Consider the following 13160-nt stretch of genomic DNA (forward strand, 5'->3'; position numbering starts at 1 on the left):
TTTAGTGGAGGGGTGGCAGTCGACTAGATTAACCCCAGTAAGCAACTGGTACTTCATTTATCAACCCTGAAAGGATGAAAGGCAAAGTCGACCTTGGCGAAATTTGAACTCAGAACATAAAGCCTGATGAAATACCTATTTCTTTACTACCCACAAGGGGTTAAACACAGAGAGGACAAACAAGGACAGATAAACGGATTAAGTCGATTATATCGACCCCAGTGCTTAACTGGTACTTATTTAATCGACCCCGAAAGGATGAAAGGCAAAATCGACCTCAATGGAATTTGAACTCAGAGCGTAAAGACAGTCGAAATACGTATTTCTTTACTACCCACAAGGGGCTAAACACAGATGGAACAAACAAGGACAGATAAATGGATTAAGTCGATTATATCGACCCCAGTGCGTAACTGGTACTTATTTAATCGACCCCGAAAGGATGAAAGGCAAAGTTGACCTCAGCGGAATTTGAACTCAGAACGTAATGGCAGACGAAATACCGCTAAGCATTTCGCCCGGCGTGCTAACGATTCTGCCAGCTTGCTGCCTTAGGAGTAGATCACAAATGAGATGGTTGAATTATAACCATATTTTCAGTTGGTCATGCTTGGAGATCCAGTAAGAAAGTATAATGACAGTTGCTTCTGATAAGACGCTATGGACAAGATGAGTGAGAACTCTGCTCCCTCACCTTCACATGACAAGGTGCATGGCTTGGAGATCAGAGAATCTTTCCTAGTTGAACTGCTATTTCTCTGCATTGAGAGGTCACAATTCTGGCACTGCAAACATGAGATTAGAATGTTGCAGGAAAAAATTGCAAAATGGATTCTTCGAGCTGAGACAACTGACAGGAGACCCAGAAGTGACTCAAGAATAACTATATTCTCAGTTGGTCATGCTGGAGAATCCAGCAATAAAGTGTAATGACAATGGTCTCTGACAGGATCCTATGGAGGAGATGCTTGGGGATTTTACCCCTGCAACCCTTCCAGGAATAGCAGGCAGAGAAGATGGCTGGGTTGTTATTCTTATCAAAATTAGTGGGTCTCAAATATTCTAAGGATATTGCTGTCACAACCACAACACATAACAGAGCAATAAGAAATGTCAAAGCTTACCCAGAGAGCAGCCCTTCAGGTCCATAAGGTTCCAGGAGATAGAAGTGGATGGGTTTAGAAGAAGACACTTGCGGAAGAGTAACAGCAACATCTACAGAATGAAGGTTCATTGCGTACAATGTCACTGATTGGTTGATGGATAAACTGTAAAAAAGAAAAAGAAAAAGAAGAGATTAAATTAATATGTATGAGAATTGATATAAAATAACAGAAATGGATAATTATTGTAACCCTTTAGTATTCAGATTATTTTGCTAAAATATAAAATGAATAAAGACTCCCTTTGGTCATGAATGACCATGGGATTGCACCTAGAAAGTTCCCCTCCGAGGCACAAGTCCAGGCAAGGTTGTTTATGGAAGACCAGCAGCTGCCTAGTCTTACCAGTTTCCCAGGAAGAAAGGGGATGTAGTGTAGATGGATGCTGACTTTAGGGGAAGGGTTCTTGGTGTATACTAAGCAGGGATCATTTTACTGTGTGTACAGTGTTTTGGTGCACCCATGCCCACAGTAACAGCATAGGCATACACATGCATGCATATTTCTGTATGCAAAAAGGGAGATATAAAGAGATCACAAAGTTATGGAAATATATAAAGATAGCATTAAAAAAGTATCTGTTATAAATACATTGAAGAAATTCGGGGAAGTGAGTGTAGGCGGATTAGCTAGGAAATTATAGCGGAAGGCATTATTATTTGTACCTTAAGGTGTTACATAATTTGTGCTGACAATTAAAAATAAGATCACTTCGTTCATTAAGGCAGTCGCTGCATTGCATAATAGATAAGACTTCTGTGATGCAGAGATCGCATTTGTTGTTATAGCTGTTATACAGTTTGGCAGGGGTAAAAATGGACCACTTTAAACAACTGAGTTTTTTTTAGGTTATGAATGAACCTAAATAATGAGGTATTATAAGTTTTTGTTTGAGATCTAAAGCTAGAATAGTGGTTAGTAATTTGAACTTTGAAGGTGGTGCTGCATGAGCCAATATATACATATTTGGAATCTTTTGTGGAGACTGTACACTTGTATACTATATGTTTCATGAGGCATTTATTTTCCAAGAGACAAGAGGTGGGGTGTCTACAGCTGCATAGACTTTCAGAGGATGCTAAGGCAGAGTTTGTGGGATTATGATTACCTGAGGTTAACTCAGTGTTATATTTAGTACAAGCCTTGGTGTTAGGACTGATGTTAGTTGTGGTAGTGAGGGAACCATTGGGCAGGATGGGGGTGGGGGTGAGGATCAGAGACCACTGTTGAAAACCACAGAAAAAGAAGAAATAAATGACAACTCATAGATTTACTTGATCAGGTTGATGTGGAACCAAACAACAACAACCACAAGCGTGAAATGTAGGAATACTATTTTAACCTTCTCCATGCTGTTGTCGAAATTTGTCATCCATGAGTTTTCTCCCCTGTGGCTGCAGGCACATTTTGTCACCTTTAGAAGGGTGCTTAAAACGAACACACTGCAACATTTATTTCCAGTACTTGAAGCTGTAAACAGGCTATTTTCAATTCAGAATGAGGTTAAACTTCTGTTTTCTGATGCCATTTTCTTGTTCATATCCTAACCACGAGATAATCAAGCTTTGAAACTGAACTTAGTTTTTCAGATTTTTTTATCAATTGAAAATGGCCGCTCCTGCATTTGAAGCTTTCTTACAAGAAATCTTGTTTGATTCTGACTAAAATGACAATTTTGAAGGATATACGCAAGCAGATATCAATGGTGAAACTATTCAAGGTGATGATGAGGACGTAGACTGTGCTTAGAGTTATATTAAGAACGATGTACTGAGCGGATGCTATCATCCAAGGCTGGCTAATTTAAGGAAAGTACTGGCCCCAAGGAGGTACATTAATGAGGGCCAAATCTTTTGTCTATTCCTTAACCCTTTAAGTATTTAAACCGGCCATATCCGGGCAAAATAGCTAATCTGTTTTATGTTCAAACTGACCAGATCCAGGTTCTCACACCTACCCTACAATGTTATTCTACATTAATTACACCATCAAGATCTTGAAGATATGAGATAATGCATGATTAATTCAAATCAATGGGAATCAATAGGCATTATGTTTGATTGAATAATCTGAATGCTAAAGGGTTAATGCATTACAGAAAAATATTATTTATCCATTCCTTTATTAGTATACCAAAAGAAATTCAAGTCTGTCCACACAATACAGGAGCATGGGTCAGGGGTAAGATCGTCAGGCTCACAGTCATGAAGTAGTGAGTTCGATTCCTGGACTGGGCTATTGTTGTATTCTTGAGCAAGACACTTTATTTCATATTGCTCCAGTTCACTCAGCTGTAGAAATGAGGTGTGATATCACTGGTGCTAAGCTGTATCGGCCCCTTTGCCTTTCCCTTGGATAACACTGGTGGCGTGGAGAGGGGAATCTGGTATGCATCGGCAACTGCTGGTCTTCCATAAACAACCTTGCCCGAACTTGTGCTTCAGAGGGGAACTTTCTAGGTGCAATACCATGGTTATTCATGATCAAAGGGGGGTCTTTGCCCTTTTAACTTTACACACAATACAACGAAGGTTATAACAATTTTAAAACAGTAGGTTCTCGTGACTTTTTGTTTCCTCAAAAATAATACAGTGACAGGGGGAAACTATTCTAGGGACAAATCTAATTCTTTACTACCCACAAGGGGCTAAACACAGAGAGGACAAACAAGGACAGACAAATGGATTAAGTTGATTATATCGACCCCAGTGTGTAACTGGTACTTATTTAATCGACTCCAAAAGGATGAAAGGCAAAGTTGACCTCGGCAGAATTTGAACTCAGAACGTAACGGCAGACAAAATACAGCTATGCATTTCGCCCGGCGTGCTAACGTTTCTGCCAGCTCACTGCCTTTTGGGGACCACCGCCTTCTAGGGACAAATCAGTCTGCTAAAGGTTAACTGTTTTCTGCAGTACTCACCTTTGATCCTTAGAACAATGTGCATAAACACGCAACTTGTGGTCCAAATCTGTGTAGCTCACCTGAAGAACTTTCTTTCCAACAAGTCTCTTATACAGAAGACTCAGCCAGTAATCCTGAAAGAAAGAAAGTAAAACAAAAAAATACATCTTTTTTTCTTTACTAGTTTCAGTCATTAGACTGTGGCCATGCTGGAGCAACGCCTTGAAGAATTTTCGGTCCAATGAACTGACCCCAGTACGTATCTCTCTTTTTTTTTAAGCCTGATAGTTATTCTATTGGTCTTCTTTTTGCCAAAATGCCAAGTTACAGGGGAAGTAAACACACCAACACTGGTTGTCAGGTGGTGGTGGTGGTGGTAGTGGTGGGGGACAAACACAGAAACACACACAATGAGCTTCTTTCAGTTTCTGTTTACCTAATCCACTCACTGGACGTTAAATGATGATGGTGCATGTTATCCTCTTTGACTGACTAGAAATCATTTCTTGAACATGTAGTTTTTTTTTTCTTCTTTCTATCTATTATAGGGAATTTTAAGGAAGGGGTCAAATCAATTACACTGACCCCAGTGGTCAGCTGGTACTTATTTTATTGACCCTAAAAAACTGAAAGGCAAAGTTGATCTAAGTGAAATTTGAACTCAGAATGTAAAGACACATGAAATGCTATTAACCCATTTTAACCCAGTTAAATTTTGAAGACAGTTATATAAACAGAGATAAAAAAAAAACATATATATATATAGGAGTGGCTATGTGGTAAGTAGCTTGTTTACCAACCACATGGTTCCGGGTTCAGTCCTACTGCGTGGCACCTTGGGCAAGTGTCTTCTACTATAGCCTCGGGCCGACCAAAGCCTTGTGAGTGGATTTGGTAGACGGAAACTGAAAGAAGACCGTCGTATATATGTATATATATATATATATGTGTGTGTGTGTTTGTGTGTCTGTGTTTGTCCCCCTAGCATTGCTTGACAACTGATGCTGGTGTGTTTATGTCCCCGTTACTTAGCAGTTCGGCAAAAGAGACCGATAGAATAAGTACTGGGCTTACAAAAGAATAAGTCCCGGGGTCGAGTTGCTCGATTAAAGGCGGTGCTCCAGCATGGCTGCAGTCAAATGACTGAAACAAGTAAAAGAGTGAAAAGAGAGATATGGAAGCGTCCAGTTAACCTTTATTGCAGTCAATAAACCAAATACAATGGTTAAATAAATACAAGCACTATTTTACGTCCAGTTAACCTTTGTTGTAGTAAACAAACCAAATACAATTGCCCTCAAATGAGGACAGTTGGTTAAAATGGGTTAAGTATTTTGTCCAGCATGCTGACGATTCTGTCAGTTTGCTGTCTTTATTGCAAATGTAATGTAACAGTTGTGTTTGCTAAAGAAACTCCCTAAAGAAAAGAATGGCGTACTCACTGGCCGAGGGTCAAGAGTCCTGAAGTCCAGCAATGCGTAACTTCCTTTATAAAATGATTGCCTCATTACCACTTTAGCTCCTTTGCGAGCTGACATTCCAAGCTTGTCCATCCACCTGGAAGTTTAAATTTAAAAATTATCATAACCCATGGCCTCTACCTGGGATGTAGCCAGCCCACTTATGCATACCTTTCCTTCTTGGGAAACAAAACTCTGCTTGCGAAGACCTGTTGAGGCAAGTGAAATCGAAATCGCTCAAAAATCAATGGAAATTGTAGTTGTGATACCAGTGCCGGTGGCATGTAAAAGAACCATCTGAATGTGGTCATTGCCAGCACCGTCCCAACTGGCCTCCATGCCGGTGGCACGGAAAAAGCACCAACCGATCGTGGCCGTTGCCAGCCTCACCTGGTACCTGTGCTGGTGGCATGTACCTCACCTGGTACCTGTGCTGGAGTGGTTGGCATTAGGAAGGGCATCCAGCTGTAGAAACACTGTCAGATCAGACTGGGCCTGGTGTAGCCTCCTGGCTTCCTAGACACCAGTCGAACTGTCCAACCCATGCTAGCATGGAAAGTGGACGTTAAACGATGACGATGATGATGAAAAAGACAGTTTCACTCTTTAGCATTCAGATTACTCCATCAAATGTATTGCTTATTTATTCACATTGTTTTGAAGTAGTCGTGCGTTATTGCGTGGCTTTGAGATTTCGATGATGTGACTATTTCTTTAAAGAATGACATTGTAGGGTAAGTGTGAAAAGCTAGATCTGGCTGGTTTGACCATTAAAACAGGTAGAATATTTTGGCCAGATGTGACTGGTTCAAATGCTACAGAGTTTAAATGAAAAAGCATTATAAGGGAAAACAAGAAAAAAATGACAAATATATTAGAAAGAAAAAAAAAGGAAAAAGCCAACCTGGCATGGCTGTGTGGTTAAGATATATATATGTATATATATATATATATATATATATATATATATATATATATATATATAATATATATATACTCACAACCACATGGTTCTGGGTTTAATCCCACTACATGGCATCTTGGGTAGATTTTCCATTAAGGCCTCAGGTTGATATATGCTTTTTGAACAGAATTTGGTGGCTAGAAACTAAGCAGAAACCCATTATGTACATGTGTGTGTGTGTGTGTGTATACATATATAGATATATATATTATCATTCGTCGTCATATACATGTGTGTGTGTGTGCGTGTGTGTATATATGCATTAAAGAAATAGGGTACTCAGAAATCTGGATGGTTTTATATTTACAGATTTTTATTAATATGTCACATGTTTTTATAAATCCTATATTAGGGCTTGCATCTACTCTAGTAGACTCTTCACATTCAAATCTGAAGAGTCTACTAAAATAGATACAAGCGCTAATATATAATTTATAAAAACATGTGACATATCAATAAAAATCTGTAACCATTAAACCATCCAGATTTCTGAGTACCCTATTTCTTTTATATATATAATACCTGTACATCACCTCCAAACCTTCTAATATATATATCATCATCATCATTTAGCGTTCCGTTTCCATGCCTAAATGATGATGATGATATATATATATAATATATATATATATATATAATTTAAAGGACTGACTACTAAAAGTGGACAGTCAATATGCTAGATATAGACGTCAAAATCGCTATTTTTCATGAAGAATGTGTTCTCAAGTAAAAACTCAGCACAAAACCAAAGTGTAAAAAATAAGCAATACAAATGAAAATATACGAAATATAATTTGCTGAACTCTATGCTTGCAGGACTCCGGTCAAGCGTTTTTGTATCTAGTTCTGGAAATTATGTTTGTATACGACAGACTATGCTGATGAGCTTGCAGATTTTCACGTGTCCGTATGCGTGGATATTAACAAGCGAAACTGATCAGTACATAGGTAATCGTTATTATTTCGTATATTTTCATTTGTCTTGCTTATTTTTTACACTGGTTTTGTGCTGAGTTTTTACTTGAGATCACATTCTTCGTGGAAAATAGTGATTTTGACGTCTATATCTAGCATATTGACCGTTCCACTTTAGTGGTCAGTCCTTTAAATTTTGTATGTAAAAAATATTTTAATCTGTTATTTCTTTAATATGCTAGGCCACTGGTTTTAATTGATTAATATCAATTTCTACCCTATTCAATTTTATATATATGTATATATATATATATATTATATATATATATATATATCATCATCATCATCATCATCATGTTTAACGTCCGTTTTCCGCGCTAGCACGGGTTGGACGGTTTCGACCGGGGTCTGGGGAGCTCGCGGACTGCCCCAGGCTCCAGTCTAGTCTGGCAGTGTTTCTAAGCTGGATGCCCTCCTAACGCCAACACTCCGCGAGTGTAGTGGGTGTTTTTTACGTGCCACTGCACAGGTGCCAGGAGGGGTATGGCATCGGCCACGTTCGGATGGTGCTTTTTTATGGGGGGGGGTTGCAAAATATAGGGGACGCACCAGTGGGGAGGAGTGGTTCAGAGAAATGATGACAGGTTCTAGGCAAGTAGAACGTAGGGATATCGAGGAGAGGGGTAATGCATGGTGAAATAGCGTATTGAAGCGGGGGGTTCGAGAGAGTAGACACCTATAATGGTGGTGGGAGAGCGACATCCGGTATAGATGGAGCACAAATATAGAGATATCGGTATTGATGGTGGGGGGGTGGGCAGGGTGGGTGCACCGCGAAGATACGAAGTTTGATTTTAGACGAATGAAGATAGATAGAGACATTAGATAGATAGAGAAATTTGATAAATAGTTAGACAGATAGAGAAACATAAATAAATGGTAACCGAAGTAAGTGAAAATTAAGCATTCAACTTATTGCATCAGGACTAAGCTTGGAGATGAATGAGGAGAGAGGGAGAGAGAGAGAGAGAGAAACATGTGTTATAGGGGGACATACTTCAGATGGCGCGAAGATACGAAGTTTGATTTTAGACGAATGAAGATAGATAGATAGATAGAGAATAGATAGATAGAGAAATTTGATAAATAGTTAGACAGATAGAGAAAATAAATAAATGGTAACCGAAGTGAAAATTAAGCATTCAACTTATCTGCACTCAGGACTACAGCTTGTAGATGAATGAGAGAGTGAGAGAGAGAGAGAGAGAAATATGTGTATTAGAGGGGACATACTCAAGATGGCGCGAAGGATACGAAGTTTGATTTTAGACGAATGAAGATAGATAGATAGATAGATAGATAAAAGAATTAGATAGATAGAGAAATTGATAAATAGTTAGACAGATAGAGAAACATAAGAGGGAGTAATCCGGCGTAGATGGGGAAACCAGTGTTACGGTATTGGTGGTGGGGGGAGGGAGGGCGGGCGAACCGCGCTGGGAGAAGATGGGGTTTTAGGCGGCCAGAAGAAGACAGGATTGAGATGAAATGCTTTGCGGTGGTGTGAATAAGTTTTTGTGAGTGTGAAAGTTTTTATGCTTCAGCTAGCATTTGCGACGAAAAGACAACGATATGGAATACCATAAACAATAAGGCTTGCAAAAACAAAAAAGAGAGGAAACAGGTCGGGAACTTAGTGATGTTTTTCATCCTGCGTATTGGCTAGCTGGTTGTGTGGAAAGCGGTGAAGGTGAGATATATTACGAGAGAGAGAGAGAGAGAGAGAGACAGTGAAAACAGAGGGAGAACCGACACCACATAGCGAGAGGAGAGAGCGACATAGTGACACCGCGCATTGGGAGAAGATGGGGTTTAGGCGGCAGAAAAGAAGACAGGATTGAGATTGAAATGCTTTGCGGTGGTGTGAATAAGTTTTTGTGAGTGAAAGTTTTTATGCTTCAGTAGCATATCAGAAATATTAAATTTCTAAATATCTCATAGAGACATGTATGGTGGTGGAGCGATAGAATGGTTGTATACTGTCAACCTAACGTGACAGTCCTGTAAGGGAATTTCACCACCACTGTTTAGCCCTAGGAAGCATCAACGCTTCCTGTCAGCTTTGACACATTTCCTGTGTCCTTATATATTTACAGGCCTAGCTGTTGGGGGTATTTGTCTCCCCTTCGTAAATATATAAGGACACAGGAAATGTCAAGGCTGACAGGAAGCGTCGATGCTTCCTAGGGCTATATAGCGGTGGTGAAATTCCCTTACAGGACTGTCACGTTAGGTTGACAGTATACAACCACTCTCTCTCTCTCTCTCTCTATATATATATATATACAATAGAAAAAATGAAAAATAAACAAGAAAATTAATTCTTACAAGAATCCAGCAATATAAGAGTCAGACAGTCCAGGAGCACCACCGCCATAAGCAGAACTGGTCTCACCAAGCCAGAGATCCTTGTCCCTGGAATATTTATGCAGCATTCCAAAAGCAGTGTCCAATTGATCACCAAACTTCTCCATCTCCCATGTGCTGAGAAATTGCTCAGCATTGGTATTGTGTCCATTTAGGTAATACCTTGAAAATGGAATAATGTATTTTGTTAGTCAAATAACTAAACAGCCATATATATATATATATAATAATAATAATAATATTAGGGAGTAAATCCAAACTCACAAGGAAAAATTAGATTTAGGATTAAATCTAATTTTATAGTATAAATATATATATTAAATTAGAGATCAAACCACTATTAGGCAAATCAAACAGTGAAAACATAAACCAATACAAAGAAATAAAATGAATTAATAAATATTTTTTTATTAATTATTTTATTTCTATGTATTGGTTTATGATTTTCACTGTTTGATTGGCCTAATAGTGGTTTTATCTCTAATTTTATATATATATATAATATATATATATATATATATATATCAATGTAAATGCTGTCATAAGAATTTCTAAACTCTCGTGAGAAGGTAAAATAATTTTTTGGGAAGAACGGATCTCACAGAAGATGAAGCTATAAATAAGGGCATGTATATATTAGGTTGAACAACCCCTTTGGATAAAAAAAAAGTCAAAAGGGGCTCCTGGCTCACAAACCCACCATGGCTACAAGAGATAATGATTCATGTTCCACAGGAAGCCTTCGACTATTTCTATACTAAAGATGTTTTTCAACCTAATATTTATATGCTGTTATTTATAGCTGTATGTGCTTTGAGATCCACTATCAACCACCCCAAATTATACATACATACATGCATGCATTCATACATACATACATGATGGCCATCCACTTGTGACTGAGGAAGACCATTGCTGACCTTCAGGAACATTGTGCGCTCTAGGACTAACTTATATTTTGCATTTGCGGCTCCGTTGGTGGCTAATGAACCCTGCTCTTGACAAGCATACACGACTGCAAACATTGCAGACCAAGCTTTCCCCATTCACTATACGAGCCGTGCGCTTTCGCGCAACTCGCTTAAGTTCTTCATGCTGGATACGTTCTCTCTCAAAAGTGTTGATCCCCTCCTTAACCTGCTTCCTCCATCTGTGGCGATGACAGGCATTGTTCTCCCAGTCATACATACATACATACACTTTGTCGCAAATTATGTCTATTCTGGAAACTGTTATAAAAATAGTTTGTTTTTGAAGTAGGAATGTGGCTCAGAATTCATCCGTTAATGGACAAATTGATTGAGTAATACATGAATACTGACCAATCAAAAAAAAAAATCAACAAAAAAAAAAGAGGGACAGGTCATGTTTTCATGGTCATGTGATGGACAATTTGAGGTAGCAACCTGACCACTGCATGAAGTGCTACCAGTTAGTCATTTAAATGTTTTAGAAAAGGCATGGTCACTTACTGGTGGACAGTTACAACATCTACTGTGTCCCTGGAGTGTTCTAGGAATCTGGAAAAGTTAAAAAAATATGCTTATTTCAATATATACATGGATACATATATAAATATTCATCTATCTATCTATGCATGTGTGCATATATGTGTACACACACACATATATGTATACAAACATATATATACATCTTGGCGTTAGGAAGGGCATCCAGCTGTAGAAACATTGCCAGATTAGACTGGAGCCTGGTGCAGCCTTCTGGCTTCCCAGAACCCCGGTCGAACCGTCCAACCCATGCTAGCATGGAGAACGGACGTTAAACGATGATGATGATGATGATGATATATATATATATATATATGGAGGCACAATGGCCCAGTGGTTAGGGCAGCAGACTCGCGGTCGTAGAATTGCGGTTTTGATTCCCAGACCGGGCAATGTGAGTGTTTATTGAGCGAAAACACCTAAAAGCTCCACGAGGCTCCGGCAGGGGGTGGTGATCCCTGCTGTACTCTTTCACCACTCTTTCTCCCATTCTTTCTTCTGTTGGCCTACTCGCTTAGCCAGCAGGGTGGCGTCATTCGAAGGCTAAAACAATGCAAATGCATTGTGACCGTGGTAAGTAGCTTGCTAACCAACTACATGGTTCCGGGTTCAGTCCCACTGCGTGGCATCTTGGGCAAGTGTCTTCTGCTATAGCCACGGGCCGACCAATGCCTTGTGAGTGGATTTGGTAGACGGAAACTGAAAGAAGCCTGTCGTATATATGTATATATATATGTGTGTGTATGTGTTTGTCTCCCTAGCATTGCTTGACAACCGATGCTGGTGTGTTTACGTCCCTGTTACTTAGCGGTTCGGCAAAAGAGACCGATAGAATAAGTACTGGGCTTACAAAGTCCCGGGGTCGATTTGCTCGACTAAAGGCGGTGCTCCAGCATGGCCGCAGTCAAATGACTGAAACAAGTAAAAGAGAGTAAAAGAGAATATATATATATACACACGCGTGCGCGATTATGAGCCTACTACTAATCTATACACCCTCATCTTCCCTCATCATACATCCTAAAAAATTTTTCTAAATCCTCACAAAAGCACCTAAAACAAATAATTGATCTCTTACTTGATAAAGTATTTCTCCTTGTATGCTTTCCTCAAACACCCATCAGTGACATCAGGTCCAACAATAAGGGACTTCTTATATAATGGGAAAGAGTTCTTCAGCTCTTTGAGTTTGTCAAAATCCTTACTTAAAACAACAGGGTCAATGGCATGACCAACAAGGTGCCGGTAGTGATCTGGTTCTGAGAAAAGAAAAGAAAAGAAAAGAATTCTTTTAGTTCCATTAATTATAGTTAAAGAATAAGGACACATTAGATAATATAGTACTAGATACATTGTGCCTGAAGGAAAACTAACAGACTGAACACAGTAAAAATACCTTTAGTGACACAGCAGTTAAATCAGGGTTGACCTCGGTGGAAACAACAACAACATTTTCTGAAGCCAAAGAGACACCTTGACTGGTAGAAATAATAGTCAAAGCTCTTTCAGAGCTCAACCTTCCAAAAACAAGGATAGATTGAAAAATGCAGTCTTACTCTTTTACTTGTTTCAGTCATTTGACTGCGGCCATGCTGGAGCACTGTCTTTAGTCGAGCAAATCGACCCCCGGGACTTATTCTTTGTAAGCCCAGTACTTATTCTATCGGTCTCTTTTGCCAAACCACTAAGTGACGGGGACGTAAACACACCAGCATCGGTTGTCAAGCAATGTTAGGGGGACAAACACAGACATACAAACACATACACACACATATATATACATATATACGACAGGCTTCTTTCAGTTTCCGTCTACCA

The 13160-nt window shown here is 39.2% G+C and overlaps 1 protein-coding gene across 1 annotated transcript in view; it reads right to left on the reverse strand.

Annotated features, from left to right (window-relative positions):
- LOC115223331 (heparanase) overlaps window positions 1-13160 on the reverse strand; it is a 58099-nt gene that overhangs the window by 27842 nt on the left and 17097 nt on the right. Inside the window, exons 4-9 of the mRNA XM_029793851.2 lie at window positions 12421-12601; window positions 11307-11354; window positions 9796-9996; window positions 5511-5625; window positions 4087-4202; window positions 1125-1268 (exon numbers count right to left, since the gene is read on the reverse strand). Of these exons, the coding sequence (XP_029649711.2) occupies window positions 1125-1268; window positions 4087-4202; window positions 5511-5625; window positions 9796-9996; window positions 11307-11354; window positions 12421-12601 (805 nt within the window). The remainder of the gene's footprint in view (window positions 1-1124; window positions 1269-4086; window positions 4203-5510; window positions 5626-9795; window positions 9997-11306; window positions 11355-12420; window positions 12602-13160) is intronic.

This window comes from Octopus sinensis, linkage group LG22 (assembly GCF_006345805.1).
Source record: "Octopus sinensis linkage group LG22, ASM634580v1, whole genome shotgun sequence".
NCBI lineage: Eukaryota > Metazoa > Mollusca > Cephalopoda > Octopoda > Octopodidae > Octopus > Octopus sinensis.